Source organism: Onychostruthus taczanowskii, unplaced genomic scaffold (genome assembly GCF_017590055.1).
Source record: "Onychostruthus taczanowskii isolate IOZ18803 unplaced genomic scaffold, ASM1759005v1 scaffold89, whole genome shotgun sequence".
NCBI classification, from domain to species: domain Eukaryota; kingdom Metazoa; phylum Chordata; class Aves; order Passeriformes; family Passeridae; genus Onychostruthus; species Onychostruthus taczanowskii.
Genome location: NW_024506882.1, coordinates 1879054 through 1897596, shown reverse-complemented (window position 1 = coordinate 1897596; position 18543 = coordinate 1879054). Strand labels below are relative to the sequence as shown.

The following is an 18543-nucleotide window of genomic DNA, read 5'->3' as shown; positions in this document are numbered from 1 at the left end:
ACAGTCTGGATTCCCTGCTTTTGTTCAGGTGAGGATGCTGTACTGATTAATTTCCACTGACCTCTCTGATGGTGTCTGGCAACCTGAAAAACCCCTTAAAGTAACTGGAAGGCAGAACTGGTCCTGGTGAGCGCAGTCTGTCCCCTGGGGGTTTGTCTGGGTGGCTTCTGTACGAGGCTGCATGCCACAGCTACCTTGTCACCGGAGCTCAGGGGAGCAGCAGGAGCTGCGGGCTGCTCTGCCGGGCCGTCCCCAGGCTCTGAGCATCCCAACCCCTTGGGATGGGATGCTCCTTGCATTTCAATTGCGCTGATTTGGGGCGTTTCACGCGTTTTGTGTCTCTGGTGCTTGTCTCTCGGTAGGAATTGGCTGGCTGGTGTTTCCCCAGCCCTGCGGGGAGCAGCCAGGCGGGGGAGGATCGCCCGGAGCAGCGCAGCCGGCAGGGCACCGAGGGACTCCTACTCAGCCTCCCGGATCACGTTGTCTGGCAGCTCTTGGCTTTTGACTTTTTAGTTTACCAATTTATAATTAAAGCGCTCCCTCTGAGCCGTTACAGACCAGATTGGACATTTCAGAGGTAAAGAGAGAGAGAATGGGGAGAGAAGAGATGAGAAACGAGCTGGTTCTGAGTGCCTGAGAACTCCCACAGGACATGTGGCTGTGTTTTAGCAGCTTGAAAATAGGTTTAAGTGGGACAGATCCTCCTTCCCGGGCAGCCTGTGGCACCTGTTTGTGGCAGGGCCGGTGCTGTCAGCAGCTGCCTCTCCCGTCCCTGTCTCATTCCACCTTTGGGGTGTGCAGGTGCTGGAGTAACCAGTGCAGGGACTGGGAGGCACAAACACCCCTGCTACAGGTCGGGCTGCATTTTTGCTCGGGAAGACAAACGTGTGGCTGGGCTGGGGTGGGCCCAGAGCAAACCACAACTATGTTGGGGCATCCAGATTGCAAGGTAGGGACATCCAGCAGCTGACACCAAAGCGATGGCTCATTCCTCACTCCCTCCTGGCTGGAGCAGCTTCTCCAGCTGCTGTTTTCCCTGCTGCCATGTCTGGGACAGCAGCTCAACCTGCCCAGCTCCCCCAGCACTGATCACAGCTGCACCTGCTCATCCTTCTCTAGAAATTCCAGGTATAAAGGCTCTGTGTGAGCAGGAAGATGTCCCCCCTGCTTGGTGGCAGTGTGAGTGAGTGCCTCACCTGTCCCTGAGCAGGAAGCTGTTCCCCCTGCTTGGTGGCAGTGGCTGTGTGAGTGCCTCACCTGTCCCTGAGCAGGAAAATGTTCCCCCTGCTCGGTGACAGTGTGACAGTGGCTGTGTGAGTTCTCACCTGTCCCTGAGCAGGAAGCTGTTCCCCTTGCTCGGGGACAGTGTGACAGTGGCTGTGTGAGTGCTCACCTGTCCCTCGCAGGTGTTGGAGGTGACAGTCTCTTTGACCCGGCTGTTCCTGAAGATACAACTGCCTTAAAGCTGCTTCAGAGTCTTTCCTGTGAGTTCTGGAACCGACTCAGGTTTTCCGAAGGACGGCAGAATTGCTTAAACGAAAAAGAAGGAACATAAACCCACACTTAGAGGTGTTAACGTGAACGAGCACCACCGGCTGACTCATGCTTGGGCAACAGCTCTTGCTCAACCTCGGTGGGGCGGCAGCAGCAACGAGCTGAGGGGTGGCTGTCCCGTCCCTGCAGGGGACCCGGCCTCCCTCCCGTGCTGGCAGTGCCAGCCGTGTGGCCGTGCTGTCCCTGCCCCTGGGTGTCCCCCAGTAACCCAGACCTTTCCCGGCGCAGGGATTGGCGTTGCGGGCTCTGCCGGAGCTGCTCGGCGGCTGCGGTTCCGCGGGGGTGCGGATGGGTGCGCGCTGCCACTGGATGTCACTGTCGCCGTGTGGCACCGGGGGTGGCGCTGGGTGCCCGCGCTGGGCAGGGTGGGACGGGAGCTGCGCGTCCCTGGGGATGAAGAACCTTCCTGATGCCAGAGGTCACGCTGCTTGGATTTTTAATTTTATTTTTTTTTAAGTGGACGCTTTCAGGGTCTCAGAGAGAGCAGGAGCCCGATTTCTTTCCCAGAGCGAGACGTGAGGCTGATTTCTGCAGCTTTCAGCCACGCGCAGGAGCCAGGAGAGGGCAGAGGATTCTCTGTCCTGGCTCCAAGCTGAGAATTGGAGCTGGGATTTTCACCGAGTGTAAAAACAGAGCTGGGACCAGGCCTTAAACTCAGATGTGTGTGCCTTTTTGGTTTATTAGTTTTATTACGAAATTCTATTAATACCAATTTAAAATTTTTAATTAAAAAAGCCTAGAACCCCAACTGCTGAGCAAAGGGGATGTAGATCCCTCATTTTAGATGACTGAAGAGCAAGGCTGGTGGATGGCTGCCCACTTGGCCTCTCTCCTTAACAAAACCCCCAAAATTATCAAATGACCGTGCTGACAAGCTCAATCCCTTAAAACTAAATATTGATTCTGTATTTTTCTGTTGACTCATCCAAATCAGGAGGCGTTTCCAAGGCATCTATTTCTGCTGCTCGGAGCGTGCCGCTGCCCCCCGGAGCCGGAGCCTGTTTGTGCTCGAGCAGGGAGTCGCAAAATGCTGATTTTTCTCCCACTTGTCTTGCATAACAAAAGGCATTTGTCACCCGTTACATAACGCGGGGTTTGTCGCTGCTCCCGCTGGCCTTTCCCGTTCCAGAACAGCTCTCTGGATGCTCCTCAGCATCCCCGGAATCCCCGCAGCTCCCGCGGGGCTGATCCTGCCCCCAGCACCCGGCCCGGCTTTCCCCCCTCCTTGGACGGGGAAATGTGGAGCTGTGGGGTTTGCTGGTGGCTTTTTAGGGGAGCAAAAGGATGGGAGGGTGTTTGGGGGATTTCGAGGGGGCAGTGGGGTTTGTCCTTAGCTGAGCTCGTGGCCCAGGCCTGCAGGAAGGGCTGGGCTGGAGATGGAGCTGCATTTCTCTCTGCAGCCCTCACGAGTTCCAGGAGCATCTGCCACCACCTGCCTCCCTGCGCTGCCAGTTGCTCTTTTAATGCCTCTCCTCACATCTCGGGTGTCTCTGCTACCAGCAGGAATTCGGGTTTGGGTTTTTTCTTTACAGTCGGTTTGATTCCCTACTGGGTGGAATATCTTCTTGGAGACTTAAAAAGAAAGAAATTGTTTTGTTTCCTCAGGAACTAAAAGCAAAAGCTGGCTGGCTTCCCCTTTCTAACTGGAGGAGAGAGCTGTTTACCTGTGGCCTCACACTTTTTGTGGCCTTATCACTGCCAGCTATCAAATGACCACAGCTCCCTTCTAAACATGAAGCAGACAAATGTCCCAGTAACCCAACAAAGCAGTCCCTGTTTTCTGGTTTCCTCAAAACAATTTCTTAGTTGACAGTTTTTTTTTGTGCATATCTGATTCTAATTATTTTTTAATGAACTCCCTAAAGTCCATGTTTCTTGTGGACCTTTGAACTTCCTGGAACACCCAGCCTTTGCTCAGGAGATATGTTTATGGTTGGCTCTGAGTTAACCCTTTGGAGTTTCTGTTCTCAGGGAACTGGATGTACTTTCCTTCCCTTGTACAGGTGATGCTCAGGCACAGAGATCACTGCTGGCAAAGCCAGGCTGTACCTGATCTTGTGGCCCGTTTCAAAGTTTAATTCCTATAGAACCAGATAAAGCTATGGGTCAGATTGGATCTGTAAAGCATGACTGGAAGCATGGGATGAACTCTAAAGACTGTAAACAGCACTCAGCCACCCAGAGCAGGGAAAGTACTGCTGATAAACAGATTTCTCAGTAACAGGCTTCTCCTTTGACATGGATCAAACCACAGATGCTGCAGGGTATGGTCATCCCCATAAATCAGTACAGCAGGAACACCTTTTGGGGATTAAATTTCCGATTTTCTCATCCATTTGCTTGTTCTTGATGTGCTTTTGCAGATTGTGCAGTTGCTTTGTGTCCATTCTGAGAAGAGGGAGACAAATTCCCTGCAAAGAGCAGAAGGCAAGATGTGGATTGTGCACGAGTCCAAACTTCATCCTCCTCTTCATTCTGCTCCTCAGGTCTGGCTTGGGAGTGTAACCACTGACAGACCCTTTACACAAAAATAAACTTTTATTCTGATGGGGAAAAAACCCTTTTGTTCTGATGGGGAGCAGGGACCTTGGGCTGCACCTTGGGTGCTCTTAAGGAGCTGGCTGGAGCTGAGACATCCCAGTGTAATGGGAATTCAGGGTTATCTCCTTCACAGGTGATGGTGAAAGCCAACAGTAGTGAGATTTTTTCCTCCTGCATGACATCTCTCAGTAAACTGCCCTTGCCAGGGAGAAGCCTGGAAAGGCTTGGTGTTAAAGGGATTTTGTTTTGGAAATTTATTTCCAGGCAAAATGCTTTCACAAAGAGAACTGCCCTGTGCTGCCATCATGGCCTGACCAGTCAGACAAGTGCAATTGTTGTGTCCCTGGGACAATTGGTGCAATTGCTGCAGCTGTGACTCAGCTGTGCTCCTGTGCCAGGTCGCTTCTGGCACCCACAGTCATCCCCAGGCTGCACAATGGCCTTTCTCTCTCTTTCTCTCTCTCTTTCTCCCTCTCTCTCTCTGAGGTCTCCAGGGCCTGGCTGTGGCCTGGTGCTGCTCTTGGCTGAAGTTTTGGGATGATCCTGGCCAGGAATTCCTCGTGCAGCCAGTGGTGCTGAGCTCCTGCTGAGCCAAATGCCCAGAGCAGGTATCACCTTGGGAAGGCACCTATGGGTGGGTCTTGAAACAAAGGGAGATTCTTGTTCTCAGGCTGTCATGGGGAAGTTTGGCTTTTACCCATGGTTGGATTCAATAATGACAAAAATCCATTAAGACAAGCCCTCCCCCTTAAGATGTCTGTGGCATTTTGCCTCCTGTGTCTGCTTTCTTCCTCCCCCTTGTCTGGATTTTGCTGTCAGCTCTGGATGCAGGAGCCTTTCACAGGCAGGTGCTGAGCAGATGCAAAGGCAATTTCTTGCTAACTTTGCAGTGAGGTTTGCTTGGACCATCTGAGGTACATTACAGTTGTTTAACCCAGGCCAGGATTTTACAGTGGTAGGAGTTACTTTACACAAGATAAGCTCTGCAGAGGGAAGCAGAGGTGATATCTGTGAGTGTAGCTGTGCTGCCTCAGCCTGGTTGTTGTGAGGGCTCTGTTAGAAGTGGTTTGGTTGAAGGGGGTGTTGAAAATGCAGCTGGTTTCTCAATGCCTGCTTCCAACCACCCTCTCGCTGTGCCTGCTGCCTGCAGCCATGTCACCTGTCCCCACTGTGACAGGCAGCTCCTCTCCTCCTCACCTGCAAAGACTGAAACCAAGGAGTAGCCAGTTTATGTCCTCACCTCTCCAGTCAAGGTGCCAAAGGGTAGCACGTTCCTGGCTGATCAGAGCCAGGAGAAATGAAACTTCTCCAGCACAAGCTTTCACCTGCATCAGCAGCCAGATTAAAGCCATTTAGGAGCTCCAGGGACATGAGCTGGATGTTAGCACAGGCATAACCCATATTTGCATGGCCATATCTGTGTCCTTGTGAGATTATAGCTTCCACATGGCATGTGACTGCAGCATGGAATGGCTCTGCTGGCTTATCATGTGTACACTTTGCTCTGCAGAGGATTGAGAGGGCCTTGAGTTCCCCTTGCAAATCCAAGGCTTTGTTCTCCCTTTCAGTGTTGGCTGCACTCGGAGCTCAGCCAAAGCCAGGGATATGCAAGTGGGAGGCACAGATGGACTTCTCTGGCCAGCCTTCATCTGAGGCTCTTGCTGTATTTAGAAGTTGTCCATCAACCTGGTTCACTCCTGTGAAATCAGGCATGAGAGAAGCCTGTGGCTGTGTCCTTCCCCCTCCTCTGGGAGACAATACTTCTTTCTCCTGGGAAGCCTCTCCTGCTGGAAGGTGGCATAAAACAGACCACATCTCTGGAAATCTATCAGATTATCCTGCCTACCCACAACAGGAATGCTTTGAAAGGATGTTCTAATTGGATGGGGAAAATCAGAGTACAAACAGATTATGCCTCTCCTGTTTCTTCTCCCCATGAAGGAAAGGAGCCCAAGTGCCAGTCAAACACACTGTACTGAAACAGTGCACCTTAGGGAAAACTCTTCCCCTGACAGCTCTCCTGTGAATATTAATTTCTCTATTTGAGTGCCTTCATCTTCCAGGAGCTGTGCAAGTGCAAACATTAACCAACTCCTCTGGTGCAGCAGCTCTTGCAGTGCAGAGAAGGCATGGAGCCAAAAAGGAAGCAGTTGTGAAGATGTTGTGTGTCTGCTGCTGGTTGTTATTTGCTGCTTTGGGCAGGTTTACCATCATTACCACGTGTAATGTGATGAATCTGGTGTATATAATATATGCAGGCATCTGATACAGTATTTATGTACTGATAGCTCACAGGAAGGAGAGCTGAGAAACACAGATAAATATACAGGTATTCTGCAGGTACATGTGGTTTAGTTAAACATCAACCCCAAACACTGTTGCCAGATGTACTGCAGTGTAATGCCAAATAGGAATTGTAATGGGGAATGTTTTCCAGCAACCTCTTCTTACCAGGAGGGTGGTGAATGCTGCATTTGATGGAATGATTAATGATACTCAGCAACTGCTCAGACTGTAGGGGTGGAGGCTTTGCTAATTCCATCTGGAAATTCCTTTCCTGCTGCTTAAGGGTGATGAAAATGATCCTCTCCCTATTGGCTCCAGTTGCCAAATCTTCTGTCAGGGGAAGGGATCTGAAAGAGAATTTGGGCCAGTTATTGTTTCTGTGTGGCATCATTAGAGGCATCTGAACTGCCAGAGCAGTTCCTTTCTGGTACCTGTAGGGAGTTGCTCATTTAACCACTTGTTTGCAATTAATGTGGTCTAAACACAAGTGTGATTGGTGACCAGTAGCGTGGGGAAGCCACAAACACATCTGCATCTCTTTTATCCACCTCTGGTAAAATCAGGTGTGTTCCAAGTGCTCCCAGACTGGGAGACACAGGCAGCCAAACCTTCCAGAGTGCCCAAAGGGATCAGTGACCAACCTCTGGTGCTGTGCCCCTTCTCAATAGCTGTATTTTCAGGTGCTCCTGCACTATTTTATGCTTCAACAGTTCTGTAGATGTTTGTCTTCAACTTCTCAGGCAGCTGTTTGTGAGCTGATTGTTGGTGTTTGCTAATGTCCTATAACTTTTATAGCTGCTTGAAGTCCTCAGGAACTGAAAGAGCATTATCAGCTTCCTCCACGCTTCAACTTGCAGCCTGTGAGAAACAGGATAGTTAAAGGCTTTTGTTTTTATTGTGCTTCGTAAGTTTTTAGGGGTTTATGCAAATTAAATAGGCATTATTAATGAGATGTTAATGAGCCCATCCCTTAGGTGCTACTTATAAAATCAAATCTGTAACAAGTTAGGTATCTCTTTGTACCGAAAATAATTTGACTTCTTTTGTTAATCTTTTGGATGATGAAATATGAACTCTCTAGGTGATACCAGCCTTGGTCACTTCCTCTCCCCAATGACTCAGAGAAGTGATGATGCTGGTACACATTTCCCAGTTGGTGCTGCCTGGAGAATGGGGCAGGGGACAGCATCTCCCCTCTCTGAGCCATGGCACCCCCAATTTCACAGCCCCCTTGGTGGCAGAGGCTCTCAGCTCTGTATCTCCTTTCCTTGCTCCTTTAGAAGATTTTGGTGTCTGTCCCAGCGATGTTCTTTGTTTGTTTTTGTCCTTTGTGTCCTGGGGTTCCACGGGGCAGTGGAGTTCAGGCTCGTGGCAGCGTTCAGGTCTCATCCCTGTGCTGTCACTGCTGCCCTTTGCGTGCTCACCCTGCCTCTCTGCTCTCATTCCTGTGCCTCCATCACTCTGCCCTGTGCCTGACCCTGGATGCACAAAGGTTGGCTGCTGCTTGGAGTGCTGCTAAATTCCCACTTAACACTGACTTCAGTTCATGGATTTTCAACACTGACTTCAGTTCATGGATTTTCTAGAGGAAGTCAAGTTTTGGTTTTCGTTCTATTTTGGCTTTATTCAAAGGAAAAGCAAAGAAGTTCCCCTCCAGCCTGCAGAATGCAGCTGTCAAGAGAAGTGGCTTCATTTCTCTTTCTTAAAGATTTGAGTAGCCTGTTATTCTTAAAATAAGCCCAAAAAAGGGCAGTCTTCTTTATGTTATGCTTTGGGTCTCTTGTATGGTGGTGCAGGGGAGTAGCTGTAGTGAAACATAGGCTCTGCTGAGATTGGCAGGAGGACTAAAAAGCAGAGCATGGATTTTTATTTCTGTGATGTTCTGATTCCCTCCTACCAGCCTGGAAATGCTGAACGTGAGCCTTTGTCTGGCATATGGGGATTTGGAGAACTGTTGCTAATTACAGCAGTTGTGCTATCTTGCTTAAATGGCTTAAATAATATATTAAGTGCTTTTATGATCTCCCACAACATGCTGGAATGCAAAGAAGTGCATATTCTGCTGTTTATAGCTTATGGCAGGAGTAACTTAGAGGACATCAATCTGCCCAAAAAAAAAGGGATTTGATGATTTATTGCTTGTGTAACTCCCCATGGGGTCTCTAGATGCTCAGATCCTGTTGCAGGGTGTTATCCTGAGGCAGGGCATGAATTTCCATCTTGGAAGGTGAAGTTTAATCCAAAGGAAAGACACTGTGGATGGCTGTAGGGATGACAGGGAAGGGTCATGGCACACTGCTGCTCAAGCATTGTGGAGTTAGTTTCATGGCAAAGGTAAAACGTGTGAGACCTGGAGGAGACCATATGAAGACTCATTCTAACTTATTTAAGGAGCATTCCCATTATTTTCTTTAAAATCTAATTTGAAATTAGAAACATGTTACTCAGCATCATATCTAGAAGTGGGAGTGTTCCAGGGCCTAGATTAGTGCTTATCCAGAAAAAGAAAGGTATTATGTCTGCTCAGGAATCTTTTTTTTTACCCCTTTTCCATGTTTTTATTTAGCAAAAATTCTGTTAGTCATCTTTCCCCCCAGATTCCCGTGTCTCTTGCTTCTAAATCTCCAATTTCTATTTCTGCTGTTGTACCTAATGTTTAGAGAAAATGTGAGAAGAGCGTGCTGTGAATGTCTCGTGGTTGGATCTGGTGTGAGGAATAACTGTGGAGCAGCTGAGCAGTGCTAGCCAAGGGCTCCAAGAACCTGGGAGGGCACACGTTGAGGGGGAACATAAATCACAAAGTGACAACAATGAAAAGATTGGCACATTCTGACCCCTAATCTGGTTTAGTTTGACATAGCTCTCTGTAAAATCACATGTTCTGTTAGAATATGCTACTAATTAGCAATATTTCACCTATCTGAAATTAACAGGCTCTGCAGAGTAGGGAAAAAAAGAAGCATTTTTTGTCTGGTTTTGCTTGCTAGTAGCTTGAAAACAGGGAGGTGAGAAACTTGTGTCAAATCTTGAAGTATAATTTTGCAATTAAAAGACTGAGGAGAAAGTGTGATCTGAAGACCTTCAGTTTCCTTGCCATGACATAAAATTAACAGCTCTCTTCATTCTCATTCTGGTTTAATATTCCTGCAGAGAAGGAAGCAGAAAGAACTCCCTGGGCTGGCTCCAGTGGAATGGAGGAGCTGTTACTTAGGCAGTAACAGGGTACAGGCTGGGAGGGGTTTGGGCTGGCATTAGCTGGGTAATGCCTGCACAATGCTCTGGATGTTATAATGTGATATATATCTAAAGCTAAAAACAGAGAGATGCTCTCTGGGAGATAGGAAACTGTTTGAAAGCACCTCCTGATTGGCTTTCCAGAAATTTTCAAGGTCGTACACGCACCAGCTTGCAGGGATGCACAGCTGGCACCTCATCACTAAAGCCAGAAGAATCTCAACTCGAAGGTTGTTAGTGAACTGTGTGGGTAAAAATAGAAGGATAAATTGAAACTACCTGAAAGTAGAAGAAACAGCTGGGAAGTGATAAGAGAAAGCAAAGTGAGTGAAGAAACTCTTGCCCATCATTGTGGTGTCCAAGTGCTTTGTAAGAACTTCAAATTGCTCCTTCCTTGAATATACCAATTTTCTTTTTCAAACTGTGACAATTTGGCAACCTTCATCTACCCTGAACTTGTCTTCTATTGCTAAGAATCTGCTCAAGAGTCTACTCCATACTCCAGGCCTAAATTTTACTACAATTGCTGAGTCAAAAGCTCTTCTGGGAGTAGCTGGACTTTTACCCAGAGGCTGAGTGAGTACCAAAGGCTTTTATGGATCAATTAACCATACATTTTATAAAATAAATATACATGCAAATACTTCATATGGTAGGCAAAATTCTGATTAACCCCTAATTCTGATTAACACCTTTCTGCATGGTGTTAATCTATCCACAAGAGCAGCAAGGCAAAATGGTGTCAGAGCAACATGTCCAGCAGTGGTCTGTCATGTTTGGGTTTGGGAGTCCTCTGAACACATCGACAGGCACCAAGTGTTCAGCTGAAATGACAGGAAAACAACCTGGCTGTCAGTGTCCTGCGGTGGCTCACTGCTGGATTCAGGGGGTGGCGTGGCTTGAGCAGATGGCAACTCATCAGACTGTTTTAGTTGCCTTCTTGGCTTGATCAAACAGTTTTTCATTGACTCTGATTACAGGCATGATGCCATCTTAGATAATGGCTCTTGATAAAGGACTTTAAGATCCTTAATTACTATTATTAGCCATTTGACACCATAAAACATAGGTCTGCTGTTTTAATGCCTGTTTCACCCCTGTCTGTAGGATGTCTGGAGTCCTTAACAAAAACAGGGAGGTGGAACTTTCAGAATCTGATCAGAGGTAATGTGTGCATGCCAGCATAAAAACGTGTGTGTGTGTGCACATTTGGATATGCCATTGTCCAGAGCTCTTTCACTCTGTGCTGGGAGAGCACTGAACTGAGACATCAGCCTGCTGGCAGGGGCACGAAGGCTGGCAGGTTTCTCTGTTTGGGGATGTCCTTTGTTCAATGTTTGAGTCGTGTGAAACCTTAATTAGCAAATAAGAAGCTTTGGCCTTCCCTTGCAAGTTCTGAAGCAGAATTAAGGCAAGTGCCAGGATGTGCCAAATGACACAACAGCTCTGGCTCTGTGGCTTTTGTTTTGCTCTGCTGCCCTGCTGTTTTGAGATGCGCTTCCCACTGTATCAGCTGCTGGCAAAATGTTCCCCAAGTTGGTCCGTGTTTGATGCTTTGGTGTTGCTTTCTCTGTACACAACAATCAAACTGCTGCAGTGCTGGGGACGCTGTGGGCAGCAGCCTTTGAGCTGAGAAGAAAGCAGCCCTTTCTTTGCAGGGGAGAGGTGCCCCGTGGTGCTGCCGTGGTGAGTCCCCGCCCGCTGTGTGCCGTGCTCTGGGGGCCACACAAACTCCTCTTTCCACAACGCAATCTGGGCCTTCCCAGAGCAGAGTCAACATTAGTCACTTCTTGCAAAGCCACTCCTTTCATTTGATCTTCTGGTATTAATTATTTGCACTTCCTCTTGTCACAACGCTGGTGCTTTTTACTGCCCTGGATGGAACTGCAGAGAAATCCTTTACCTCCATTCCAACACCACAGTGGTTTCTGTCTACAAGGGAGCACAGAATTGCTTTTATCAAATACATTTCTTCTCCCATTGTTTCCTGATGACAGATACTACTCTTAATCTACACAGAGACAACACTTTGAAATGGGAGATCTCTATTCCCACCAATTGTTGGTACGTTGATAAATCATAGCATGTCTCATTTTCTGAATGACACGTGTCTGGATTGCAGTCTGCCTCTTTTTTGTCACAGTTTTTCAGTGCTAACAACAGTCTTGCCAAAGCTCATCTGTTCCCTTAGTGTGCACTCCAGCAGGCTGATTAATTCTGTCACACTTTCCCTGTATAAAGCATAATCAAACAGGTTGATAGAAAATGGGGAAGGACGTGATATTTTTGTAAATATCCAAAGCATTACACTTAACTCGTGACTGCCATTAGCTGTGGCACCTTGTTACCCCCGGGTTGGAGGAGCAGCAGCAAAGTCTGCCAGGAAAGAAGAGTTTGTCACTGTTCTTTGTGGGCCTCAAGTGTGATCGTGCCACCCTTCCACGCACAGGGAAGCCTTGCTTAGGAGAATATCAAGAGTGGAGGGTGCCTTATGGTGTTTTCTTCTCTGTCTTTCAAAGGCAACTGCAGGAAAAGTGGGGGACCACTTACCCATGAACCTTAAAATAGCTGTGAACGCGTGTGACGTGCCTCACTTTCCTGGGGTGTGGAGATCCTACTATTAAAAACAGGAGCTGAAATTATGGATTGAGCAGCAATGTGAGCAGCACTTCTGAGCAGCTTTAAACCTGTCACGGGCTCCCTGAACACAACCATCCAGGGTAAGTGGCTCAGCAGAAACATTCATTAATTCTCTCATAAAGGGGTGGCAGAATTAAACAGAGGTAGCCCACAGCTCAAATGAGGTCTGAGGGATGCTCCCACTTCCCTTGCTGCCTTTTCTGGAGCCTGGGCAGTGCCATCCAAACCCCGTTCCTGTATCTGCCACAACCTGACGTACAGGTCTGGCGTTTGGCACGTGTGGGTGTGCAGAGCAGGGCTGTCACTCTTGCCTGCGCAGCAGTGGCTGTCACCCCCACGCTGAACTGTCACCGAGCTCAGCCCTCTGGGACAGAGGGACGCGCTGTGTCCCCGCCCCGCTTGGAACTCACCAGGAAAAAGGAGGGGATGAGGTGTCTGCTGCTGCCGGGAAGCAGCAGGGGATGGTGACAGGGCAAGGCCTGGCTGTTGGGACAGGGGCAGATGTGTCAGGGGGGTGGAGATGGGCAGCTGCTCCAAAAAGTCATGAGAGTACTGGGAAGAAGGGATCTCTAGGGCAGGTGTGAAAAGAGAAGTGCCCTCAAACTGGAAATGAAGGAAAAAAATCCCAATCATCTCACTCTGAGAGTCCCCTGGCTATACTACACTGCAGCCCTGGTGAGCACTGCCTTCATTAGCATGTCCCTTCAACAAGGGGGTGACTTTAATTTCATTTTTCAGTATTTTTTAAATGAATTTTTTTCATTTTCCCCTGCAGTATTCCACTACAAACTTCATACTGGCAATAGTGTGGGAGTACAGCTCACATGACAGCAACAGAAGGGACCTGGTAAGAATCTGCTCCTTTTATTTCCCCCTGAGTTCATATAAATCTGTCACCCTCTGCTACCACTCTAAGCCACTTGTTTCCTAGAAAATGTGGGATGTGATAGAAGTTTCAATTTGAATATTGTTCTGTTGTTCTTTGAGGAAGCCTGTTGTATTTCCTCTCTCTCTGATAACATCAGAATCAGACTGGCAGGTAATGATTCGGGGTATTTTTCTCATTAACCAGTTCGCTGTAATTAGATATGAAACCATTTAGCTCTGACCACTGCAGACCTGATTGAATCCTCTTATTGCATCTTGTTCTCTCTCCCACTTTCTACTCTTCTCAAATATTTGGGAAGTGCTCTGCCACACTCCTGTCAGGGCTGTCTATGGCAGGAAGGGGTAAAAGTTGTCTTGTGTTTGTCCAGTGCCAAGAAGAGTCCGTAAAAAAATAACAATATCCCAGGGTGGGGAGGCAGGCATTGGGGCAAGAGGCACAGATTTAGAGGCAGTGCATTTTCGGCTTCTGTTTTAGTGAACATGAATCAGGAAATCCTAAGGCCTTACAGTGTTACTCTCAGAAGTGTTTTTGAGTCACTGCAGCAGCTCCTCTGCTGTTTGGCTCGTCCCTTTTGAGTTCAGGCCTTTCCAGTGCAGCTCCAAACCCCTTCTCCTTGCAGGTGCCTGCTGTGGGCTGAGCTGGAGCCAGGGGCTGTGGATTCTTCCCTGTGCCTTAGCCTTGGACTGCAGCAGCCTCACAGAGCCTGACAGCTGCTGTGCTGCCAGGCTCCCGCTGCTCCTGTGCAGCAGTAAATACCTGCTTTGCCTCAGATCCTTGACAGTGATGCAGAGACACTTAAAGATATTTGCTAAGTGCTTGTGAATTAGTTTTTGATTAGCGAATAATTAAATAAATTCCAGCAATCCAAAGGACACGTGCCCAGTTCGATTTGCATACGTAACACTTCTCTGTGACAAGAGAGGAGCTCAATTCATCTAATGCAAGTCTAAATTCACTGTGTCTTAATTTCATTTACCTTTGACACAGCATTTAAATAGCAGCAACACCTAATCTTGTGCTCCCCAATAAGGCTTCAGTAAAAACTTACTGCCAGATCTAATCCAGGGTTAGCACACACAGCCTTATCTCTGGGTTCTTGCTTCAGTGCCTTTGAGAACATGCTTAATTTAATCTGAACAAAGACACTGCCATCGGGAGCCTCCAGCCTGGCTTTCCAATCCAGAGTATCTTTGTGATTAAATTTGGTGCAGGCCACCGTGTGTACAATGGATCCAGTAAATGATTTTGAAATGCTCTTCAAACAAAATTCTGCTGGTTCTTGGACACTGTCTGTACCTCTGGGACATGAGGGATGCTGCTTTAGTTGGGTTTTTCCTAAAGTGTCATACATTATTTTTGGAAAGAGGTCTGGGTTTTTTGGTTAATAGGAAATGTTAGCCATTATTAAGAACCATCACTCCAATCCCTTTTCCTTCCCACACTGGAAGGAACTCCTTGCTAGAGCGTTCTGCTTCCTCATTTGCACCAAATACCCACTCAGCTGTTTGTGACTATAAGCTGGTGGCAGGACCTGATTTGTAATTATAATTTCAGTCATTCATTTTTTTTCATAATTTAGCTGTCATTAAACCCCTCACACTGCCTGATAATCTCTACTGCCTGAGAGCAGGGTTTGTGTGAACTGTGAGTAGAGGTTCTGCCTTGACATCACAGATAAAAATGGAATAATTTTGCAAACTGTGTGGTGTCAGAGTTGTCCTGGCAGGGTCCCTCTCTGCTGGGTGTAGACAAAACAGGCCTGGCAGTGTCGTGCCAGGTCTCTGGTGAGCCTTGGTGCTCAGGGTTGGCTGTTGCTCTCTAGTAAGAGCCTGAGGATAAACAGCCATGGAGAATTGGCCTGAAATCCAGCAGGAATTGGTGTGGAGCTGCCCTACCCCAGCACTGAAGCTGCTTCCTGCTCTAATTGCTCTCTCTAACTGCTCTGCCAGTTCGGGGCTGGCTGTGTCCCAGTGCTGCTCATTCCAGGCAAAATGGGACTCGGTCATTATCTTTGTAATTCAGAGGAGAACCCAAAACATCAAAATATTATTACTGGACGTAAGGTCACACAGGAACACGACAGAGAAGTCAGGAATTAAACCCCATCTCCTCAGCTGAGAGTTAATACTTTAAGAAAGGGATCCATCACAAACAGAGCATGGCTGTAGGGATGCCATGGAATATTTCACTTAATCACAAGATAAAACAGATTTCTCCAGCTGTTTCTGGTATTGCCAACTTAGGCTTTTGATTGACATGTTGCCATGTTTGTTGAATTCATTCTCAAATGCTTTAAAGAGTTTATTTTGTATCTAAACTGAAAGCTGCTTGGTGAGAAGCTATGTTGAGAAGAGATATGTAAAGATAGGGTAGGAATAAGAGGAGATAGATATACATATATATTTCAAGGCTGCTTATATCCTTTTATTCCTCTGCTACCTTTACATTTACCTTTACTCTTTAAATGATAAATACATAATCAGTGGCTGATGGGTGAAGTATATTTCCACCAATTTAATTTATATTTTTAAAAATCACTTAAGTCCTCCCCCTCATCCTCATAAGAGAGGTAAAAGGTCCCTTTGTGGCAGATTTTATGCTTGAAAATGATATGGGGTTTTTTTTGATATGCCACAAATCTAAGGTAAAAAGAACAATTCAGAAAATATACAAGGAGGCTTTATGGAGCTTATTTCATTTGTAGTGTGTTTGCACTTGGGTTACATGAGGAGAAATTTGGCCTTGGAGCCTGTATCTCTGTAAGCAGCATTCCTGGCTTTGCATATCAGATATGAAATTTGTTTGGAATGTTTGCTATAAAAATACCTACGCATGAACTTACATCAGCGAGAAAGCGACTCGGGCTTGACCTTTCTGCAGCTCCGATGTGGCAAGATCATTCTGTGAGGAAACAGTAACTTAGGGAATGACTCGCAACTGGTGTTTTCACAGGCTTTGTTTCAGGGCAGGAACAATCCTTGGAACAAGCTGCCCTTAGAAATCAGTGTTTTCTTTCAAACTCCTTATTTTCTGCTCGGGAGTGACCCAGGGTAGGTTACCAGGCTTAATGTTGTAACAAAGCCATTTGGGAAATCCTCCCATTCTGTGTCAGTCCTGGGCTGAATACTAAAAGCAAACATGCTGGAGAACAGCAAAGGGCAGGGGTGGTTTTGATCCTTTTACAATTCAGCCCGTGTTTCTGTTTCAGACAGTGAAAAGACATTTTAATGGAACAGGAACCTCCTACTGTCACCCCATGCCTGCAGCCCTGCGACTTGGAGGACTTTTTGAGGAGAACCACCGTGCCCTGAGAGGTTTGAGGGGGCTGAGGGGCTGCTCCCCCTGAGAGGTTTGAGGGGCTGATCATGGAAGGTTCGAGAGGCTGATCCCCTATGATTTTCTGGGGGGTTGAGGAGCTGATTCCCTGTGAGGATCCGAGGGGATTGAGGGGCTGTTCCCTGTGAGGTTTGAGGGGCTGAGGGCTGATCCCCTGTGAGGTTTGAGGGCATTGAGGGGCTGATTCCTATGAGGTTTTGGGGGGCTGAGGGGCTGATCCCCTGTGAGGATCCGAAGGGATTGAGCGGCTGATCCCCTGTGAAGACCCGATGGGATTGAGGGGCTGTTCCCTGTGAGGATCCGATGGGATTGAGGGGCTGTTCCCTGTGAGGTTTGAGGGGGCTGAGGGCTGATCCCCTGTGAGGATCCGAAGGGATTGAGGGGCTGCTCCCTGTGAGGATCCGATGGGATTGATGGGCTGTTCCCTGTTAGGTTTGAGGGGACTGAGGGCTCATCCCCTGTGAGGATCGAAGTGATGATCCCTGTGAAGTTTGAGGGGCCTGAGGGCTGATCCTCTGTGAGGTTGGAGGGGGCTGAGGGCTCATCCCCTGTGAAGATCGAGGGGATTGAGGGGCTGTTCCCTGTGCACTTTGAGGGTGCAGCGTCTCTCACCCTCCCACAGGAGCGAGCTTGGGGCTGTTCCGCCGGGGCCCCCATCGCACCGCAGCCTTTCTCCTCTCGCCGGTACACGCTACGGGAAGCGCTGACAGCTTTCGCAAGCGACACCTTCCGAAGCGCCCGTGCCGGGGCAGAGCCATGTCGTTCCTCGTCACAGCTCCCTTCCTCTGCGGCCTCGGAGCGAACCCAGAGCCGAGGAGCACTGCAGAGCCCCGACCGCTCCCGCGGCTCCCCCTCAGCCGCCCCTGAGGGGACGCGCGACGGGTGGGTGGAGGAGGGGTGCGGGGGGGGCCCCGCGCTGCCCCCCGCCAAGCGGGCGGTGAGGCGGCACCTCCATGACGGACCCGGCGCGGAGGCACTTGCGCCGTTCGGGGGCTCCTTCCCCGCCGCCTTCTCCCCCTCCACCCCGTGGTTTGTTTATTTATCTCTCTCCTGCGCTTATTTATTTATCTCTCCCCAATTTTTTAAGGCGGGCCCGGTCCCCGCCGCCGGTGCCGTCCCCTCCCCGCCGCCCCTCGGCCCGGCCTCCGCCTGTGCGCGGGCAGCCGGGATAAATCGGGCAGCGCTGCCGAGCCCGGTGTGACAGGGCTGTCACCCAGCTCCCGGCTCCTCGTGTTTACTTCCCCGTGCTCGGGGATCACGCATCTGCAGCTCCGCATGGCAAGATGGATGTGGCGTGCGTGGCTCGGGCTCGATGCCGCCGTTTCAGCCCGGTTTAGGGTCCTCCCGGAGGATTTAAAGAGCGGCTAGCGAAAGGAAAACATAAACAAGCTGAATGGTGAATGCTCGCAGCTGCAGGGCTCCAAGGCGACGGCGTGCTACACCCTGGAAGCTCCCTGGCTCTGGGACTGATAGCCAAGTCCAAGGACAAAGAGGGGCAGGAATTTATAGCAGTAAATGGTTTGCAGGGAGGACAGGTGTTGCTAATTGTTGCCCTATTGTGCGTTCACGTGATGCAGCGCAGGTAAAGCAGCTCACCTGTTTGATATTTAAAGCCCTGATAAAATTCAGAAGCTCAAGCCGATCTATGGCTGCCCTTTTTATTCCTGCTCGCATGTGAGAGGCATGTCAGGAGTGATAAGGGAGAACTGGGAGGAACCACTGGGTGTTAACTGAAAAAGAAACAAACTGACGTGAAAGGGGGGGTTTTGTTAAATATTTTCTATTTTTTTTTTTTTTTCTGGTGGAGCCTCTGAGGGATGCCATGTCAGATAGGAAATGGAGCAACGTAGTGTCAAGCAGGAGAAACAAACGTATGATTCAAAGTCACTTGTTACAGATTTTAAACATAACAGCCCTGAAGGATTTTCACTGCTAGTGAAAGTATAGGAAGTCTTTGAAAGCTCTGGTGCACGTATTTTTAGAAGAGCAGGAGTTATAAATGCAGCTTGGTTGAGGTGTGAAGTTAAATATATCAGGAAGCGTTTGAAATAAGCTGTTTGGTG

The 18543-nt window shown here is 48.5% G+C and overlaps 2 protein-coding genes across 4 annotated transcripts in view; one reads left to right on the top strand and one right to left on the bottom strand.

Moving 5' to 3' along the window:
- Positions 1 to 1402: 1402 nt before the first annotated feature.
- On the bottom strand, positions 1403 to 17757 carry LOC121347046. Its single transcript, XM_041425343.1, has 5 exons — positions 17624 to 17757; positions 17093 to 17396; positions 15987 to 16045; positions 6547 to 6728; positions 1403 to 1530 (listed from the first exon to the last, which is right to left on the bottom strand). The coding sequence occupies exons 1-5, from the start codon at positions 17755 to 17757 to the stop codon at positions 1460 to 1462; spliced, it is 750 nt and encodes a 249-aa protein (XP_041281277.1). The 3' UTR covers positions 1403 to 1459.
- Positions 17383 to 18543, top strand: part of USP32 (ubiquitin specific peptidase 32) — a 62379-nt gene continuing 61218 nt past the window's right edge. For all 3 annotated transcript variants that reach the window (XM_041425249.1, XM_041425248.1, XM_041425247.1), the window contains exon 1: positions 17383 to 18062. The gene's annotated coding sequence lies outside the window, so the exon portion shown is untranslated. The remainder of the gene's footprint in view (positions 18063 to 18543) is intronic.